Source organism: Athene cunicularia (genome assembly GCF_003259725.1).
Source record: "Athene cunicularia isolate RWA chromosome 23 unlocalized genomic scaffold, athCun1 chr23_part1, whole genome shotgun sequence".
In the NCBI taxonomy this organism is placed as follows: domain Eukaryota; kingdom Metazoa; phylum Chordata; class Aves; order Strigiformes; family Strigidae; genus Athene; species Athene cunicularia.
Window position 1 is genome coordinate 6521708 of NW_020799130.1, and position 21725 is coordinate 6543432.

The window sequence follows — 21725 nt, forward strand, 5'->3', positions numbered from 1 at the left end:
GGGGCGAGCGGGGGGCTCGGGGGAGGGCGCTGGGCAGGGCGGCGTCCCCCAGCGGGCGGGCGGTGTCGTACCGGGGAGGCGGAGGCCCCTTCGCCCCCGTGTCCGTGCGGTTGTGCCCCGGTGTGTGCCCGGCTGGCTGAGTGTGTGTGTCTCACTGCCCTGCACGGCAGGCTTCGTGCCCGGTGTCCGGCGGGTGGGTACGACGCGCTCCCAAGCTTGCTGGGGAACACGGGCTGCCGGGTTTGGGAGCAGCGGGGAACAGATCTCCGCTGTGTAATGCCTTAAGATAATGGTGATACCCGAAATAACTTCAGAATAGATGGATTTATGGCTAATCGTGCTTGGCAGCCTGACTAGATACAAAGATAGTGTGTACCCGAGGACAGGCGTGGGAAGGACACCTGGTTGCTCCTGCTTCATTCCTAAAAACAAAGACTAATTTGGGCTGGAAAACATTCCTGGAGGTGGTTCAGCCCAAGAAGCCATATGTGGTCCAGCACGAGTGCCCAGCAGAGGCTCGTGTGGATGCTCGTGAGCAGGGGGGCAGGAGCAGGACAGGCCCAGCAGAACCTGGAAATGGATAGTTTAGTTCCAGCACAATTACTTGTTTTGACTTTTGTCAAAATATGCTCTTGTATTTTTCATATGTAAACACTGGTCTCTTTTGGAAGCATGTTTCAAAGGATACCGTGTTAATCATAAACTTACTACATCAAAGCAGTTGTTCATGAGTGAGGTTGAAGACAGAGCCCTGCCTGTTCCCTTCACACATACCTGCATTATTCACACTCTGTTTAAAATGAAGCCCTGAAGAGCCAGATCTCCCTGTGAGGAGGAGCCAAGCAAAGTGGTCAGGTTGTGCTTCCTCTTTGTTTGGTGCTCTCTTGGTGCCAGCACAGGGTTTTGCAGCCTTGAAGGTGACTGGTAGGGGTTCCTGTGTCTAAACTTTAACTTTTTTGGCTTTCTGAGATAGCGATGATCTTTTGTGTCTTTCTCTTGTAGAACATGGCTTCAGCAGAAAAGGAATTTTCACAAGACAGCAATTTTTCACCAAAAGGTGGCACCAGCCAGCTGCCAGCAGATCCATCTCCTGACTCTAAATGCCCCATCTGCTTGGACAGATTTGACAACGTTGCCTGTCTAGATTGCTGCTTTCACCGGTTCTGTTTCATCTGTATCCAGGAGTGGTCAAAAAACAAAGCAGAATGTCCCCTCTGCAAGCGACCCTTTTTTTCCATTTTCCACACCATCCGTGCTGACGATGACTTTGAAGAGCATATACTCAGCCTGTCAGAAAACAGCCCTACCTCAGCGAGGGAGCACCGCGCTGGAAGTTCCCCTGCCCCAAGGCTGCTGTCACCAGATCGCGGGGTGCTGTTTGAAGGGCTCTCTGACGAACCAGTGTGGGAGACGGTTGAAGAGATTCAGCTTGTGACAAGGACTCTGGCCTGGAGGAGGCAGGCGAGGGCAGAGGGCACATCTCTGCCACAGATTCCGGAGGAGGACATGATCAGCTTCCGCAGAGCTCTGTACCGCCACGCTGTGCGGGTTCGCAGCATTCAGGACGGTGGCCGCTATCGAGACGTTTCAGCAAAGTTTTTCCGCCGCAACCCTGCTTGCATTCACAGGTTGGCTCCGTGGCTGAAGCGAGAACTTACAGTCCTGCTTGGTGCCCAAGGATCTCTGGCTAATTTTGTGCAACACATTATCATGAGTAACGTGACTAGGCATGATCTGGAAAGTCAGGCCTTTGCTGACAAGTTAAAGCCATTGTTGCTGAATTGGACAGAACATTTCTTACATGAATTCATCGCTTTTGCCCGTTGTCCTTTTAACTTAGAAGCATATGATCTATATGCCAATTATGACTGTCCTGCACCATCATACAATGAAGGAAACCACTCAGACTTATCAATTATTACATCTCCAGATACGGCATATTCTCAAGGGTCAGATAACAGGTGGTCTGGGACTGGTCTTGGTCAGGCCCCCTGGGATGATGAAACTCAGGGGCCTTCCTATTCCATTTCAGAAGAGGCTCATGCAACCATAGCTTCTCCTCTGAAGACGTCAGAAAGTTCTGATGAGGGCTCTGCTGCACAGAGTCGAAGAACCAAACTGCAGACTTGGTTACAGGCTAATGCTGACTTGAACAACAGTGACTCTTCCTTGGACAGTTCTGTTATTGTTGGGTCTGTTAAGCCATTAGCTGAGAGGATACCAGAGGTGGTTGAGCTGTCCACGGACACTGAGGAAGAGCAAAGGGAAGATGTGAAGAAACAGCGGCCAATCCAGTGTCACAGCTGCAGTGACAGTGAACCAAGCAGGAGTTTATCACCACATTCCTCGACCTATAAGGAGGATGTGGGTATTTGTAGAAGCTGCTTATCTCCTGCAGTTGAGAAGACAGAGTCAAAGGATGACGAGAAGAACAAATGTAAAGTACAAGATGAGTCTCCATGGGACTTGAGCTGGAGCCCCTCTCTGGGGAGCGACACACTATGCTCCCCTTGGAATCACCGACTGTCTAGAAAGGGAAAGTCCAGGAGCCCACAATCCTGTTCACGAAACAGCTGCAGTCATGGCCATTGGTCTAGGAGGGAGCATCATAGCAAGAGCCAACTTAAAAGGAGACAGTCAAGAAGCAGAGATAGTAGTAAACACAGGAGCAAAAGAAGCAGCAGGCGATCAAGGGCTCATGACACCAGAGAGTCTCTAAAAAGCCAGAGAGGCTCATTAAGATGTGAGAGCACTCCATCCAGAGAAGTAAGCAGATCACGATCACGTGGCAAAGGCCATGGCAAAAGGAGATCAAGAAGCAGAGACAGTGATTGTTGCTGTGTGAGAGACAGTTATCAAAGTAGATGCTGGTGGGGATGTGTTTTATGTAGTCAGAAGGTGTTTGGAGATGACAGTGAATCCTCGGGCAGGAGGAGGACTCAGCCTAATGCCCCCTGTTCCAGGCAATCTGATAGCCCAGGACACAGGATACGGTCACTTACCGAAAGGAGAGATCCGCGTAGCCAGAGGGGACGTTGTGAGAGACGCTGTTACTGTTATGGAAAATGCAGGTCAAGGAGTTGGTCAAACAACAGGTCAAGGACCCCTTCTGGAGGGACTGACAGAATGAAAAGTGAAAAGCCTGGTGGAAAAAAGAAGTACAAAACTCACCACTTGGAGAATGCATCCCCGGAGAGCACAAGTCTAGAGGGAGAAGATGAACCCAAGAAAACTTCCTCAACATTCAGTGACTGCCTCAAAAATGAAGACAGCCTTTCAGACAGTCGAGCAAGCAGTGAGACAAAGCATAAGAAAAAAAGAGTGAGGAGTCCGAGTGTGGAGATAGTCTATGAAGGAAAAGCAACAGACACTGCAAGGCATCTTAAAAAGAAAATGCGTAAGAAGAAACACCGGAAACGTCACATGAGTAACTAGGCACGTTACCTGGGCCTCACCACCACGTCTGGGAAGGCACCGGCCTGGCTGTAGCCTTGGCAATCAAGCAGCTCCTGCTTTAGCCACCGCTGGCCCAGCCTGGCTCACCCTCGCTGTCCTGCTGCCTGGGTGTGCCGGCACAGGGCTCAGGCAGGGGCTCGTGGCCCGGCTCTGGGCCTTCTCTGCGTGCGCAGCAGCAGCTCTTGGGGCTGAGGCAGGAAATTGCCTTGTGCCTCTCCTGAGCTACTGCCTCCAGGAGCAGGGTCTGACCTGGGTTTGTTGCTGCCAGATGGACACCAGCTGCTCTGTCCTTCCCCTCCTCCACAGGCTGGGGACAAAATGTGAGAAAGCCAGGGAGGAGCCTGCGACCAGGCAGCGCCCAGTGGCACCGGCAGCCCTGGCACAGGTGCCCAGACACACCCGGCGCTCAGCCAGTCGCCCCCCCGCAGTGCTGGGCCCCTACTGTACCCTCCTCTTCCAGGGAGGAAGAGAAGGAATGAGATGCTGGGGAAGTTTTATTATGGCAGGAAATGAAATGTGTGCACTGGCAGGATCTGTGCACCCGCTCTCTGGTGATTAATTATTTCAAGGCTTTGAGCAGGGGGGCCTGGCAGCAGTTTGCAGCTTGTTTCTGTGTGTGCCTCTGGGCACAAGCAGCTGCTGGACATGGTACTGATTTTGCTATCAAATGAAATGAAATTATGTTTGCTTTTAATATGAGTATAAATAGATATTTTAGTAGAAATCATTTGTTCACATTTATTGCACTTTATACCAGCAACTGAATGTTACTCTAAAATCCCCTGTGTAGCCCCGTACCAAGGCCAAAGGGATGGGACAGAATTATCTAGTAGGTGTTTGGAACCTAGGTAACAAACACAAGTTGATTTGTAAACTGATTTGTGAGACATACATAGAACTAGAAGAAAGCACGTAGCTGTCAAGGTCTAAGATTAATGGGAACTGAGGAAAATCAACTGTAACAGCTTGCAGGTACCTGCCAAGAAACCGTGAACTTAAGCAGAAAGTAATTCTGGCAGGGAGAGATCGTGACCCCTGACTCATGGACCACCTACCCGTATTACACCCCAGACCCATTTCTAGACATTTCTAGCTGTAATTTTGGTGCTCGGTGTGCGTTGTTGGTGAGACGACTCCCCTGCGCACCCGACCATTAGTAAAGAAGCGTCTGGTTATCTACATCACATTGGTGTCGGTAAGTTTTTATCCTGGTTCTTCGGTGACAGTCTGAGCAGCGAGACCTGGCCTGGGATGCTCACGGGGTGGGGAAGGGGCTCTCCGACAGCTGCTCAGACACCCCCCCCCCACTTAATGGAAATGACAGGTTCACTCCCAAAGGCAGGGCCTTGCTGCTGGGCAGGTCCTGGGCCAGATGGCTCCATCTGCCCCCCTGGGCTTTTCTTGTGTTCCCCCTTTGGAGACAAATCCACACTGAGCTGAACGGCCACAGCATTTATTTATTTTTCCCCTCTTCTTTTTTTATTTTGGTCCTTCTTGTTCTTCTCTGGTTTGTTGTAGTTTGAACTCAGCCAGCAGCCAATCGCCACGTGGCCAGTTGCTTACTTCCCACACACCCCACCTCCCCAGTGAAACAGGAGGAACAAAAGAAGAAATTAACAGGTTGAACAAAAAAGATTTACTAATAGTATCAAAATCAACAGTAACAACAGCAAGTACAAAAGAGGTAAAAGTGGTCACTGAGCAGTGACCAGTCCGGGCCCGTCCCAGCAGTGATCCAACTGCACTAGAGAACCTGCCACCACCTGGGAACTGAAACGGGGCACGGGGGGGGCAGCGTCCACCTGGACACTGAGTGTGACGTGACCCTATGTGGAACGCTCCAACCCAGCCCTGCCCTCAGCCGTGCTCCCCTCAGCCAAGGAGAGGGAACTCCAGCCTGGCCCAGAGCAGGACAGGGCTTAGCTGGTTCCTGCTCTCGCCCTCAGCCCGTGCACCGGCACTTGGTAAATGCAGGTGTACTCAGGTTTCCCCAGCTGCTCTTCACAAGGAATTTGATGTGTGAAAAGGCTCTGGGAAATGGCATGGTGTGTGAAGACAAAAGGGAAAAGGAAGCAGAGGTGTTAAGAGTGATGGTGCAGTCAGTCCCTCCCTGCCAGCCCTGTTCCTGCTCAGGAACCAGCTCCCAGAGGCGGATGGGAGCGGCTGCTGCCATCGGGGTCACTGCTGGTGCTGGGGAGGCCAGGACATGGGACAGGGAAAGGCTCCTGGCCTCCTCTGCATGCCAGACCAGCTGGGGCTGTGCCTCCCTTCCCCCTGTGCCACGGTCCACTCAGTGGACTCGTGATGGTTTGTTTGCTAAGATCTCTAAAGTGCAAAACTAAGGTGACAAACACCAAAGGGGACAGCAGTAAACAGACAGTGAAACTTTATTGTGTTGCCCGTGAAGCGCCACATGATAGTTAAGAGATGGGTGAAAGAAAGGAGAAAAATAAAGTTCAGAGAGAGGGGGGAGAGAGGTTATAGCTACCAACGCTGATCACAGCATCCGAATGGTCTCGGGTCCAGCTGATGCTGCGTCTTCGATTGTTGTGGTCCATGGTGGGGAAACTTCCATTTTTCGTTGTCCAGAAGTCATCTTTTTATGCTCAGAAACACACCTTGGTCCACCCTGCCTCAGAGGTCTCTACCCTTCTCAGAATTCAATTATCATATCTCTGCCTTTCTCAAGTGAGGCCATCACCATGCACAGTGGGGGGCATCCGAGGCATGGTCAGTCTTAGAGGTGGCAGCCTTCCACCAGGAGGGGTGCTTTGGTATTATAATGAAGCAAAGTTCATTTAAGGTTCATGATTTCTTCACCGATGTTATGGTAATAGTTGTGATCCATCTTTTCTGACAGTGGCTATGCGGTTATCTCTGACAGCTCCGGCCAGGCCCAGGCACCGAAAAATAGCCCAGCGCTGCCTGCACCGCACGGTCAGTGCTCAGAACAGCCCAGCGCTGCCTGCACCGCACGGTCAGTGCTCAGAACAGCCCAGCACTCGCTGTGCTACACAGTTCTGCATTCAGGAGCCTCAACACCACCTTCCACTCCAGGAATCGGCAACTGTTCCAGGTAGGCCGCTGTCAGGTACCTCCCTATTCACATCCCTGATGACAATGTTGAGACAGTGCTGATCTTCTGACTGACTCTTACACCCTGCCCCTTGCTCTGCGCTGACAGAGAGGCTGGGGAGGGGCTCCCGCGCGTGGGGCAGCTGGTGTGCAGCCCCCCAGGCCCGCTCTGCCCGCCTTCCTCCTGGCAGGGTGAGCACTGCAGAGAAGGGGATGCTCTGCTGCGAGGAGAGGGCTCTGTCCAGCTGCCAGGGGACCACGGGATGCAGCGATGGTGCTGCCCGGCATCTCTGGCCACTGGCCATCCCTTTTTCTCCAGGGCACACAGGCACCATTCGGTGGAGGGGCTGTGTATGCAGCTGGCCCTGCTGAGGGCACTGCCTGCAGCCAGGGCCGTCTCAGGACTCATGCTCCCACAGTGTGACCTTGCCCTTGCTCTCCTTTTGGTATCACCACCGCCTGCTCCTCAGCTCTGCCAGCCCCGCAGGGCTCTCTGGACATGGGCCCGGGGCCCTGTGCCCAGGGAGGAAGCGTTCACACCCCACTGCCATGGGCTCCCAGCCAAGCCTGATTTGCTCCCCAGCATCCTGCCCCCGCACATGGAGTGTACCTTCAGAGGGAAGGTCTGAGTGGCCTCTTTGGTCATGTCATAGGTGAACATAAGGAGCAGCACTTCCTCCTCTCCATCCGCGTCCAGTACCTTGGGGCCAAAGCACAAGCAGAGCAGTTCAGACTCGGCCCCACGTAGGGGATGTGCCTGCTGGCTCAGCCCGGGCAGGTACCTGGCCTCTCCTGGGCTTCAGCAGCCATCTGACACTGCCCAGGATGGAGCTCAGTCTCCTCAGGATCAAGAACCTGGAGGTGCTTTGGCCAGAATATGTCCTGAGAGGGATGTAACCTCTGGAGCCCTTGAAGCATCCCCCCAGGGCAGCACAGTGCTCAGCAGAGAGCAGGACACAAACCCCAGAGGGTGCAAAAAAGGCAGTAGGCAAGTCCCTGTCATGGCTTTCCCCCAGGGCCAGACCCCACCAGACACGCCCAGCAGAGACTTATGAAGACAGCGACGTGCTGGCGATGGTCCCAGACGGAGACACCTCTTTGTAGGTGTGCTGCACACTGACAGTTGGATGGACTTGTGCTGGCAGCCTGATGACCACCTGGCCCTGGTGCCCTTGGAGAGGCCAGCAGTTCCGTGGGGACACATCCGGCTGCAGAACGAGAGAGCAGAGGGGTGAGAGTGCATTGGGGACAACACAGCTCATGCCGCTCGGAGCATGGGACCAGTGTGTCTGGGGGGGCTATTGCAGCTCGGAAATGAGGTGCCTGTGAGGAACAGACAGAAGCAGGTGACCTTTCCTGCCTGACAGAGGGGGGTCTCAGTGTTATAGAAAAGAGGAGAATGCTGGTTATGAAACCACCCTAGCCTTACAGAAACACTTCTCTGCCCAGTGGCTCAGCAGGGTACCCCCACCTCCCGCCTCCCACCCCTGAAAAGGCACCGTTAGGGACAGGTGTGGAAAGGGGGTCACGGGGAGAAAGTCTTTCATTCAGCTGGGACAGAGGCCTGTGGGCAAGGGGCAGCAGTTCCTGCTCCTGAGGGGAACTGCTGATCTCCAGCAGGCCCAGCCCGGTGTCCGAGCTTTGGCTTCAGGAACCTGATCAGCCCTGTGGGCTGGAGCAGCACTGCCCTGGACTGAGGGGAGAGCCCTGAGGTTGGTCCCAGCTTCACAGGAAGGAAGGAAACCAGCACTGGTGAGTTCTGCAAAATAGCATCAGGAGGGTGTTTTGCTGATTAGGGACACCAATTAAACTCAGACACCAGAATGAAAAGAGCAGGCATATTTTACCAGAAATAACTAAGTAATATAACATAGAAATACAGAAAACATACAGTAAGAAAAGACAGAATAGCACACTCAAACAAATAGGAAAATAGAGGTTAATGCATCAAAGTATTACTACCTGAGAGAGAGAATAGTGATTAAGATCCATCACCCCTTGCATCTGTTACCATCATCTGGACCCTCAGACAATGTCAATTAACAATCTTTTAACTAAACATTTTTAATCAAAATGTGTCCCAGGCCAGGCCTAAGGATGTGCTCCTGGTCCTTAGGGATTGGGGGAGAGAAGGTGGTTATCTACATGAACAAGTACAATTACAAGACTCTTTACATGGACACTTACAAGACCAACACATACAAATCACAAAGGAGAATATTCTGGGGTTTGTTGTCAGTTGTGGAGCTGAAAATCGTGGTCTGGCTCGCTGGAGTTGGGGATCTGCCTACGCAACAGGAAAATGTATTTCCATGCCCCCAGCCCAGAGTGCAGGTGTGGTTTAGGACTTGGTACCTCCATCTCGCCCCAGGCCTCGTTAACAAATAGACCTTCCCCTGATTTGGTGTCTGTTGTTTGCTCATAATACTGCAACAGAATGACTTAAACCCACAAATTCATTTTCCTCTCATTCCTGGTTAACACTTAGAAAACTGGAGCTTCCCCCAGCACCAAGCGAGAGGAGAACAGTCACGCAAAGCAATTTTTGCAATGATAAACAGCACATCCTAGAAATATTAATAAGACAGTGAACATCGATACTATACAAAAATTTAAGTTCACATGAGGATTGCCAATTGTGACTCAGAATATCTTTCTCTGGGAGGTTTTACCTGCAAGAAAAAGGAAAGAAAAGCTTCTCGGTTCATTTTGAGAACTGGAGGTGGGTTATAATTAGAAAGATGGGATAATCTACCTTGTATTAATTTTGTGCTCCTTTCCATAAGCATCTTTAGCTTTCCAGGTGTTCTTGTTCATTGGGGTATCCAATACCAATGCTGCTGCTCCCACCATGGGGAGTTCGACTAAGATAGGTTGTCCTGGAAAAGGAGATGGATTTCTGGGGTGGTCAGGGCCATGTGGGGCTGGTTCAGTGCCCGCAGTGCCACTGAATTCCCAGAAACTTCACTGCCTGAGATGGTCCTTGGACTTTTGCAGAGTTAATTTCCCAACCTTTCTGTTTCATATGATCTACCACTAATTCAAGAACTTGTTGTATTTCATCTTCCTCATTTCCTTGAATCAAAATATCATCTATATAGTAACTCAATTGTGTGTGAGGAGGCAGCTGTGTTTCATCTAAGTGTTCAGCTACAATTCTGTAAGACAGTGGGGCTGTGCAGCCACCCTTGTGAAAGCAAATTGGTCCCAAAGCTCTTCTGCAATTGGGACAGTAAAAAATGCATTAGCCAAATCTATTATAGCGTAGCAAGTTCCTGGAAGTTTCTAAACTTCTTATATTAAAGTAACAGTGTCTGGCACAGCTACTGCAAGCAGTGCAGTATGTTTGTTTATTTCTCTAAAATACACCGTCATTCTCTAGGATCCATCACTTCTCTTGACAGGCCACACTGGACTGCCACCTTAAAACTCCTACATCTAATAAATAGCTAATTTTCTGTGATATCTCTTCATGTCCTCCCAGAATTCTATATTGCCTCACTGTAACTAACTTAGCTGCAGCTGGGATCTGCACAGGAGGCATTTTGACTTTACCAACCATAATAGGCACTTAATATAGGATCTGACTCCAAACTGATACTGACCATCAGAGAGATTTAAAGTCAGTCCTTTCAAAATGTCTATGCTGATTATATATTCAGGAATAGAACAAACATTACCAAATACAATTGCTGTGGGAGGTACCCTATTTTCATTTTGATTTGTGTTTGCACTGCCTCAATTTGTTTTCCTCCTAACCCAGTAATAACTATGGGTTGTCCCCTACACTTCTTTGCGTTTCCAAATATTAAAGAGGGATCCACTCCAGTGTCAATTAGGGCATTTATGGTTTGCGGGAACTGGTTGTTCCAAAAAGTTTTGAGCTCCACATGGGGCCATCGGTCCTTCTGTACCCACTGCCCTGGAGCTTGGCCATTAATTCATTTGTGCTGATCATAAGTTGCCTCACCTCCCTTGCCTCCTGCCAAGGGTACAAGTCAGAGAGTGGTGCCCAATCCTCTTTCATTCATTGTATACAGGCTCACAAAGCAAACCACTGACAGTCAGATGACAGCCAGTCATTCTCTGTAGGATATTTGGTATTACATCCCAGAGCAGCCAATGCTAACAAATTAATATTCTGAGTGTTGATTTGAAATGCATCCTGCACAAAAGAATCTGAACCTAAAATCAAAAATCTTATAGCATCTCCTGTGTCTAGGATTACCCCTGCCACTCCCTGATCCTGCAAACTCACCATCCAAGAGAGCCAGTCTCTGCTTAAATCTTTCAATTATATCACTATACTTTGTATAATCCTCTATCAGATCCTTCCTCACAGGTTGCCCAATATTAGGATCCCAAGGCTGGACAACTGTCTCTGTGGCCCTGTTATCTTGCCTCCACACGAAGAAAGATAAGGACATATTCAAGATAAACATGTTTTATGATGTTTATGCTACATCTTCTATGCATATTTCACTAACGATTACATACTGAGTCAGCAGCTTTGGCTTGGGGCCTGTTGCTCATTCTTCAATACTTCCACCTTTTACATCAGAATAGGTGACTTGTTATAACTTAGTACGATACCTACTAGCACAATGGTTATCAGATATAAAATACACAGGATGCATCTATAGGTCAACTCTGGCTTGGGCTGGTTGTCCAAGCCTTAGCACTTCAGCCAGTCTCAGTGTTGACCAGGAAAAAAGTGATTTCCCATTATTTCCAAAGAACTGAAAGTGAACACCTTTGTATGTGACAGTATCAAAAAAACCTGCTTGCTTGAATTCTTTTTTTTTCCCTCCGTATCACACCCATACTCTTCCTGCTCAGGAAACAATTGATAATCCTGACATAGACAAGGGTGGTACACAAAGTCTCACCCATTTTCTAGGCTACCAACACACAGGCTCAAACTCCAAGAGCTGTAGGAAGTACAGAAATCACCATCCCTCGACCAAAGCAAAGGGAGCATGCTTTATTTCTGTATATATTCAAAATCAGTAACCATAGAGTGTGATAACCAAGTCTCCACCTATGAAGGAAGTTAATTCATTTCAATTCTTGTAGTTGCAAAGGCTACCTTAGGGACAGAAAAACAGGGTAAGATAAATAGACAACATTTTTGTACATGTATATATAGCTACCCTTATGCCCAGATTATATTGAAAACACCCATTCAAATGACTTCCAGAAAAAAAGGTTTTCATATAGCCTCCAGATAGCTCAGAAACACTGATAGAATTTTAGTAAATATAAGAACTTGGAAAAACTGGCAATACAGGTGGAAATACAGTAGCATTCCCAAGTGTCACAGTGGGTTGACTAAATTGAGAGATTCTACTTCCTAGTTAGTTGCACAGATAACTAAACTAAAATTTACCAGTATTTCTATTATCCCTTTATGCTACTCTTAAATGAACACCAAGTGCTGGAAAAAAAAAATTTCTCAACTGCTGTGCTAGAGGAAAAAGGAATACTCCACAGAGCACAGCTAAGGTATCTAAGAGTCCAAGTGTGAAGTATCTCTGTGACTACTGCCCAGGTGATACAGCAAATCAGCAGTCACACGCAGAGAAGAGAGGTGAGAAATCAGGTAAAATTAAAGTAACACATCGGGACGAAAAGACCAGAAGGAATGGTCAGGTAGAATCAAGGAGGTCAGTACTTTCAAATCTCGTCTGCAACTTGACTTGATCAGGTTTGTTCTGTCCTCCAATAGTTTATTTTAAGACAAGATTACAGAAATAGATTACAGAACACTGACCCATAATCACTTACCGAAGAATCAAGGGTATCTAGAGGGCAAGAAATATCAGTTGAACACAACTTTCTCTTAGTTCGTTTTGGCTTGAGCTCCTTTCCTTTGACAGTTTCTGGTTCTGCAGACTTGGGAGAGCTTATTGTTGCCATCAGCTTCTTCATTACAATAAGAAAAATTCTATTGTAAATCAATGTCTTATGGGTTTTATGAGCCTCAAAATTAATGAAAAAAGCTTTATTAAATCCAGTTTAAAAATGAAAGAGACGTAGTCTGAAATTTAAACATAAAGATTCAGAAGTGGTATATATTTGACTACCACAGTCTTCTATATCCAGAAACAGTTTTCTATACCGTTGAATGCAAAAGCTTAAAGGACACATTTAAATAGCACCAAAAATCAATTTGGATTCAGATTTCGCTGGATGTTAAATAAAACAAGAAATGAAAACCAGGCTTAACTTCTTTGTACTGACAGAAGCATAAGTCTGAGACAATTTTCTCTATGTACGTGTATAGTTTTATCAAACCAGTACCAGCTCTATGAAGAGATGAGTGTGTGCATCTTATGAGCTAGAAGGAAAGAAGAGATCCCAAACAATACTCAGTTATGCAAAAGAGGGAAAAAACACAGGACATGGTAATTAAAGTTACAAATTAGACCTCATTTTCTCAAATTAAGTATTTTCAGAATGAAATTTTGAGTAGTCTGAATTCGGCTTCCATTGATAATGACATGTTGTCCTCATGGAACCTCTCTGACAAGTGCAGAAAATTTTAAAAATCCCACTATTTTAATTTTAACTGTCCATGTTGAATAGTGACTGACCTTGTTTTAACAAACAAGGTAATGGTTTACAAGGTAAGCCTTTTACAATCTCTGCAAGTTATCTAAGTAAAAAAACACTTTAATCAAGAATCAAATTTTTGCAAGCATCTTTGATAAATTTCAGGGGCTAGAAGTGCACTATACTGTACATCTTTCCTAGGGAACAATTTCCATCATAGAGTATTAAATTTGGCAGGAAAAAAAGAAAAACAGCAAACCACACCACCAAAACCAAACTACCAGGAAATAGCCTAATTAAACTTCAAATTCAGTTGCCCTTTAAAAACAAAACCAAACCAACATGTTTCCTGACATGTGATTCCAGCCACTCCTTGCTGCTTCTCAAAGGATTCTACACTGCATGTTGAGTAGGGAAAAGGTCCTGAAATGTCAGGCTGCTGGGGAAGACATTAATACCTTTTTAAGGTTTGACTTTCAAGCCCAAACTCTTGCAATAGTCTTCTGGATTTCAAGTTCTTACGATATCCCATGAGGTTCTAAGAAATCCTACTGCTTAATAACTAAATACTAACAATCAACATTAGTAAAAGTTGTCACATTTTTTCATTTATTTCCCCCAAACTTAATAGAAAACATCTCGGTTTTTAAAGTCTCTAGAAGTTCATGCTTTTCTTTTCCAATTAATCTACCTTTTCCTCTCAGAGATGAGCATTTTCCAAAAGTCTGAATTCTGAGGCTTTGAAGTCAGCACAAATAACAACATCAGGCTACTGTTTTTATGAAGATCACGAAGTCCTCCTCCATAACCAGGTTAGCCTACTTTTGACAAGCCTTTTTCAAGTGTATTAATAAAATTTACTTCCCCCCTGCAATATCAGTACTAATCCCTGTTTTGACATCTGGTCTTTAGCTTACAGCTCAATGCAATTTCACTTAAGATTCACTCTTGCTCTAACTGGATCGCTGAACACAGCCTTATTGTGAACCACTTTGAACAGCTGTAACTTGAGACTGGTGAAAACAGGTTTTACCAACAGAACCCCAAACAAACACGCAGAAGAAACATTTGGCCTAGGGTTACAAACCTGGTTTCGTACTCGCTGAATTTGTTTCTTGGCATCAGAAAGTTTCTCTTTCAAATTTGCATGTTCTTCCTCTTTCCTCTGCAAACCTTTTTTTCAAGCTCTGTACAAGGGCAGAGCTCTCAGAAAGATCTTTATGTAGCCTTGTGTTAGAAATTAAGAGACATAAATAGTATTAGTGTTACACATCTCAAAGAAACAGCTTCTACACATTAACTCAGTTTCTCTGATGGCTGTATTTATTTATGAGTAGAATCACAGAACTATCAGCTAAATGACAAGTGTTATAATTTTACTTTTGGATTTCAGCTTTTTATTATATGATCCTGAAGTAACAAACGGCGCACATTCACTCGAACAGTGCAATTTAAAAAAAAAGTATGTATTTTTTTTAAGCACAGTAAAGTAACAGTTTCTATCATTAGGTGTCCTTACACAGTAACAAAAGCAACAAGGTTAATATCAATTAAGTATAAACTTGATATTTACATCCCAGACCTTGTAAGGATCAAAATAAATAAAATTCAAAAGAAAGTAGAAAAGCAGTAACATTGTAACAAGTCCTGTTGTTAAGTCATTAAGAAGTTTAATGGGTTTATTTTAAAATGGTCATAGTTATTTTAAAAAGCTTACGGTAAATTATCTTGGATTTTTACTTTAAAATTAACTGATAGAAGTTGTCTTAAATCTATAATTAACAACACAAATTAAGGTTTCATAAAAGGAAAACCTTTCGAAGTTCCCCAGACCTTCATGCCAAATTGTGTTTTAGAGTACATGCAGGTACCCACAGATATTGGAACTAAAGAAACCCCAGTCAGAAGGGCTACATGGCACCCTAAAGCCATTTTTACACGATTGCAATTTCCTTGCCACGCAGCAAATATAATATCTCAGACACATTTAATCTTTTATTTCTTAAATATTTAAAAAGTAGAGGGGGCTGGGAATTTCTACTCACCCACACCCATTATTCCTTCAAGTTCTTATAGCATACTGTGTTCACTTAGAATAGATATTACCAAAATCAGCTCTTGACTGTTTAATTACTAGGCGCTTTTTTTTTTTTTTTTTTTTTTTTTCCCCCTGAAAGAATACACAAACAGGTGAGGTAAAGATAGCTAGCAAGATATGCAAATATTGAAATCAAGTAGTATATTAAAAGTTCTTAAGCAGTTTGGTTAATAAAGTTGACAAACATGCAAATGTGTTATGTCACAATAAATTGATGTTCACCGAAGGTAATTTTAACTTGAGTCTATTCTCAAAGGGCTAGGAGTTCTCTCATTATTTACTTACATTTCCATAGATTATGTATTTGCTCATCCTCATTTTTCTTTTTCTTGAAGAGTGTGTTTCATGTTCTCCAAGCTGTTAATAACTGCACAACTTCCTCCTTTAGAATTGCTTCATGATCATTTAATTCTTTCAGGTTTTTGTCTGAATTAGCACATTCCTCTTGCAGAGCTACTGTATTACTTTCTAGATTTAAAATAATAGATTCTTTTTAAGTACTTCTTCTTTGCTATGCTGTCATCTTTAACTCTAAAAGCTTCCAAGAGGCATTCAAGCTCTCTTATTTTTCCCTTGTAGCCAGTAACTTCCTCTTCAAACTGTGCAATTGCTCTGTGATCCTCTGCAGCCTGTTTTTCAAAATCCTGAGTTTTCTTCTGGATGTGCTCTTGTAACTGATTCACAAGATCTTTTTCCTTTGTGGACTGATGGTCCTGATTTGCAGTCTCATTTAACTTTATTTTCAGTTGATTATTATAATTCTCAGCATCATCACATTCCTTCTTTAAGCCTTCAACTTGTTGAAGTAGTTCTTGAATCTGCTGACTTTTTTTGTGAAGAAGCCTTAATAATGTTTTTGCATTCCTTCCAAGTGCTTTCAACACTGCAACGGAAGGAGCTCTCCTGTCCCAGATCTGCTGTAGAAGCCGTTTGGTACTCCATGCACACAGGACTCATTTGACCTCTCTCCAGTTCATCTTTCTGAGAGTCTAAGGAATCCTTTAGATTAACAGAATCAATATCCACAACGTAAGACTCTAAGTGACATTTATACAACTCACCTACTTTGGACTGCATTCTTTTAATTAGTGACACTTTATAAATTATATGTTGTTTAGCACCTTCTACCTCGTTATTTAGTTGAATAATCTTCTCTTCTTGTTCCGTATTGATAGTTTTCTGTTTGTCCAATTCAGAAACAATCTCCTGATAGTCAGCTCAACACTGTTGAAGTTCTTCACCTAAGCCAGAAGCCCTTTCTTCAGAACCAGAGACCTTGAGATTCAAGTTTTTTATTTTCCCACTAGCTCTTCTTTTCTGTTTTTTATTCTTCTTCACTGCTCTTCAAGTGCAGCTAGCTGACCTTCCAAGGTTTCAGTTCTTTCCTTCAGTGCTAGTATTTCTGCATAGTTCTCAGTATTATTTGCTTTCAGATATTCAGTTCTCTTTTGATCTAGAGAGTCATCTTCCCAACTCTTCATACATCCTGAAAAAAAACCCCAAAACAAACCCAAAAACCACCACAACAGTTCAGGATGATTGAAATCAATAGTACAAGTCACTAGCACTACCAAATAGCAATTACTCTATGGAAAATAGTCACCATCTGAAAGCCACCCCCTGATATCCTATGGCATTGTGAAGTCCTGAAGTAAAGCCCCTCTGAACAGTGTAAAATGCAGTAGGTGCTTCTTAGGCTCATAGACGTGGTTTGCAGCAAGAGGTGTTCAGGAGCTTAAAGAACATTTTGCTGTGACTCTATTGCAGCCTTCTACTCTGCACCACTACAGAAAAATCTAGCTAGTTTTACTAATATGCAGTAATACCTGTGAACTAGATAACGCTCACAGTTATGTCTAGTTTCCACTTTCACTGGTTCAACAATCCTTTTAATGCAGCCAATCACTCATTTTACATTCAGAAAAAGCAATGGTATTGTAACTTTCCTGAGAATTTTCATTCATACTCAATATGCCCTTACTTTAAAAGTTAAGCTAAAAATCCAGTACAACTTTTTTTCGCTTCGTGTTTGGGACTTTCTTCTCTTTTTTTTTTTTTTTTTTTTTTTTTTTTTTTTTTTTTTTTCTTCTTTCCAGCTGGTTTCTAAACTAGATACAAGGATAACTACTTATGCCCACACCTAATGTGTTGCATTGAAGGTTCTCCCAGAAAGATCTACAACATTCCATCATGATCTCAAATTTTCATAAACATTTTATTAGCTTCAGACTGTTTGTTCCCTTGAAGTAAAATCATATGCATTTCACCACCTTCAAAATGTTGGAGGAACATGAGACAATAAATCCCTGCATAACCCTTTCAGTATCTATGTATGAGCCTGCTGGCTGTCAGCTTGTCTAACCAGCCCTGGAATCTGAGAATTATCTGTCTCACTCACCTTCTATGGCAACAAGTACTAGAAGTCCACTGCCCATGGCATGAAGTGCTGTGTTACATAAACTTAAGCTCGTCTTCTAGATTGAGCATTCCCTTGTTCTTTCCCTGCAGTGATAAATGACAGCCCAGCATTCAGTTTATTCACCACCTGTATCCTCAAGTCATCAAGTTTTCTGTGATCACATGAACTGGACAAGTCTCCTTTTAACATGTTTTATCCCTCTTTATGGAGACAGATATTTTCTGATCCCCATTTTTAACCTTATTCTCTTTTTCTATCCTATCCTCACACAAACAATTGCCTGGAAGATCTTACTTGCACCTATTCTGCAGGAAGTAAGGGATACAAAGGGAAGATCTTTCATTCTCCTTTGGCACAGGCTTTCCATAGTCCTATGAGAAACTGGAGCCCAGCTCTGTCCTGAAGTCAAGAGACAGACGGATCTTACAAACACCATTTTGTACAAGTCAGTCCCATATAGCTCAGTCTCACCAATTAACAGACTTTAATGGAATGGATAATATAAGTAGTGGTGTCCTTTTAAGTTTCACTCTTGAAGGTCTTCAGCTGTAGCTGGTTTATTCACCTCATTCTAAAAAGCCTGGTATACTCACAGATAAAGCAAGGAAAGCAAAAAATGTTGGAAGTGAAATGTGAGAGCTGCAAAAAAATGTGGTTCTGTGGACTTAAAATAACTTTACTTCCATTGAAGTGAAAAGCTTTTCTCCTTTGCCAGCACTGCCACCTTGCCCAAAGCTGGTGTATTCACACAGGCACACACAGGAAACACCAAGTGTCACAGACTGTGACTCACTGACACCTCTGACGCTTGCGCAGGTAATTATAAAAAGCTGGAGCAGGGGATGCTACTTTCCCAGAAGGCCAGAAACAGCAAGTTAAGGACAAAAACAACTGTTAAGAAATTGATTAAGAACTACAGCTGATTCTGCAAGTACATTAACAGATGAGAAAAAGCAGCAGAAAGTAGGGTCTAAAAACTAACTTTGATTTTAAGCATTTAGGAGTGAGCAGTATAGGACCTTCTGCAAAAGATGATATTTACATACCAGTTACTTTGATTTACAGTTTAACATAGCAGATTTTCTCCTCACAACATCATGTTTACACTTCACAGATTTTCGCTTCTGTTTTGGAATAGTAATCAAGTTCTTTTTGAATCCCCCCTCTTGAGTGGTGGTAGAAATTGTACCTTTCTTTGCAGATGCCTTTTTTTCCACAATAGGCTTACTTTCAGAGCAACACTTTCTTCCCACTTCCAATACAGTCTCCTCACAATCCCTGAACTGGCTGCTTTCAATCACTTCCTTAAGAGTTCTTTTCTGCCAGTTTTCTTTTCATGGTAGTTACAGTGTTGTCCTGTGTTAAAGTAAGATCAATTATTTTGAAGTTTTACAAAGTGAGCACTTCAAAGGCTTAGTAATCTTTTAGATGCAAATATTGTTACAAATCTATCTGGGTAACCTGTATGGGGGTTGTTAGAAGAACAAGTCAGTTACAGAGCAGTTACTCAAGCAAAAAGCAGGTCCACCTTCAGACTGTAATAAGCACAATGTTTTGCACTGTATAGAAAGTAGAGCAAGAGACTATCAAACTACAAAACGCAAAACAAGTTTACCACCTGAAGTATCCAGTGTCGAAAGAGTTGAGGAAATTAATGATTTGCTCAAAGGGCCAATGGTCAGCTCTACAAGTTCATCACCTTCTTGCCATAGTTGGTAGAGCTGAGAGATTTAACCACCTTCAGCAACGCCACAGATAATTTTTACCATGACAGATCTGATGTAGTTTGGAAGCCTAGTCAGTCCTGTCATATGTACTTTAGACTATATATTTGACTAAGAATAAAGATTCTTTCCCCACAAGATGACATAAGTGGCAAGCCATGCTGGCTGCTAAGGACCAATCACTCATCTGATTAATTCATTTTAAAAAAGGAAAATAATCTGTAGAACAGACTTGAGGTCTGTGGTCATGTTTTAAGTTTCATGCCACAGAGTCTCATAGAAACACTGGACAGAGCTGGAGCCTTCCTCTTGGAAGAAGCAGTGACAGGAAGCAGTCATCCCAACTGTCACCACCCTGAGCATTCACGCTATTTAAAAGCCAAGGTGCTCGGAGGCAGAAAGGGAACAGAAGATTAAGTACAGTCCAAGCTTAAGTTCACAGTGGAAGAGAAAAAGGGATCAGAGTGCTGCTTGAGTTTAATGTAAAATGTTCTCAGAACTACGTTTCAGGTTACCGGGCATCAGGCTCAAAAAACCACCTAACTGCATGTTTTGATGTTTTTCTAGCCTGTATACATGTAGCCAAGCTCGTCTTTTGGCATCCAGCAGCTAGCAGCAGACTAGCCAGCTGCAAGTTTTATTGATCACATCAAAAGCAGAGATACTCTGGCCATCCACTCTTAGTTCAAACTCTGCTCAGTACATTCATATTATTGCTCTGCCTTAAAAACTTTGTGTGCATGGTGGTATGGTAATAGGTGGAACACACCGATTTTTGGTGCCAGTTTACACTATCACTTTCCTTCTCACATTAACTTCTAACTTCAATTAAATTTTATGTTTTGCTGCAGCAAAACCTCCTTTCCTTCCTCTTCCATTCAGGTAAAAAGACAGTGACATAATCCCTCTCTTCCCACTGCTAAAGTCCTCCCAGTCTGGTTTTGTTTGTTTGTTTGTTTGTTTGTTTGTTTTTGGTGTGTTTGTTTGTTTGGTTTTGTGTTTTTTTTTTTTCTTGGGAGTGGCTCTTCACAGTCTCATCGACAGTCCTCCCATAAAAGCTCCAGATCACTGCTTCCAAAAGTCCTATTTTCCACACACACTTTGCTGTAACTTTCATTTCATTGCCAACTTCACCTGCTGCCATTTCAAGAAAGTAGTAATTACTTATAGGAAATGTCAATTTTCCAAAATAGCCAAGTCCATTATAAGCACAGATTTAGATTTTTTTGTAAACAAAATTAAGTTGTCTAAGACTTACATAATCTTTTATGGTTTCTTCTGAGCAGGATATCAAATCTTACAGTCTCATGGTAACATCATCTTTTGCTCCACGATGTCCATTAGTACTTGAATCCTTTTATTCTGTGTATTCATTTTCTTAGAAAAGAAAGTAGTTCAGTCATTGTTAAATTCTTATACTATACAAAGCATTTAGAAGCAAGATCAGTTAAGCTAAGCTTGATATAAAAAAAGCTAGAACAGCATTTTAAGCTACTGAAATTCTGTATTAAAGCAAGTCATTTTGCACATTTTTTTTTTGAGAAAGTTACCTCAGTTGCTTCTTTAAGTTGCTCATGAGACTCATCCAATTTAATCATCTGCATTTCAAAGCCTGTAACAGAAAAAGAAGCCTGCATCAAATAAGCAGCCATTACATAGTTTACTCAGTAATCCATTTTTCCAGATCTTCTGGTATCATACTTTAGTAGCTTTTGAATAGACTCATTTATTGTTGTGTTGGCTTCTACTTGCAGGACACATTTCAAAAGTTTAGGTTTTTTTTAAGAGAATTTTGGCCTGCAACCTGTATAAGATATAGATCACGTCAAGAGATTTCTGCTGAAATCGTAGCATGAGGTGTTGCTACTTTTATCTATGAATGTTCCACAGAACAGCTGAAAACACTGCATCAGCAAAATGTAAAGTGCTGGGATCACAATATAACCAGGGACTTCTCCAGTGGTTTGTAGCTATAGATAGTGCAGCAATTGTGCTGCGGGTAGGAGACTCAAGTATCATCATTTGTTACCATTTTTAAGCTTCTTTTTTTTTTTTTTTTTTTTTGCTCTAGGCTCTGTGGGAAATGTTGGCCCTGTAAGACAGTGGCAAAACTGCTGCTGATTTTAATGAGGTCTCTTGATTCTATCCTTAAATAATATTTTAGCATCTGTTTACTTTGTATAGCATTTATTTTCATCAGGGAATGATCTTCAGAAGTTACTGAGCATGTACGGTTTTGATGGGTTTTGTTACATCATTAAATTAAAGTAAAAGGAATATAGAGAAATTAGTTTGTCAGCTGGCAAGAGCTGACACTACAAATGGCTTCTTTTTATCTGCTAATCTTTATTTTATAGTGAGCAAACTGTGGGGCATCTGCTGAGATGGGGAAGAAAAA

The 21725-nt window shown here is 43.7% G+C and overlaps 1 protein-coding gene and 1 long non-coding RNA gene across 2 annotated transcripts; one reads left to right on the plus strand and one right to left on the minus strand.

Annotated features, from left to right (window-relative positions):
• The first annotated feature begins 1005 nt into the window (after positions 1 to 1005).
• Positions 1006 to 3435, plus strand: LOC113488204 (E3 ubiquitin-protein ligase Topors-like). The gene is made up of 2 exons (XM_026863248.1): positions 1006 to 2832; positions 3055 to 3435. The coding sequence occupies exons 1-2, from the start codon at positions 1006 to 1008 to the stop codon at positions 3433 to 3435; spliced, it is 2208 nt and encodes a 735-aa protein (XP_026719049.1).
• A 12601-nt stretch (positions 3436 to 16036) lies between these two features.
• On the minus strand, positions 16037 to 20728 carry LOC113488335. Its single transcript, XR_003399907.1, has 3 exons — positions 20586 to 20728; positions 18793 to 18959; positions 16037 to 16670 (listed from the first exon to the last, which is right to left on the minus strand). It is a non-coding gene; the product is annotated as an uncharacterized LOC113488335 (long non-coding RNA).
• Positions 20729 to 21725: the final 997 nt, after the last annotated feature.

Bases quoted from the DNA above. Each gene is read 5' to 3' on its own strand.
- LOC113488204 (XM_026863248.1), top strand. From the start codon at position 1,006: ATGGCTTCAGCAGAAAAGGAATTTTCACAAGACAGCAATTTTTCACCA. The intron at 2,833-3,054 runs TGTTGCTGTGTG...AGACGCTGTTAC, and splicing joins CAAGAAGCAGAGACAGTGAT to TGTTATGGAAAATGCAGGTC.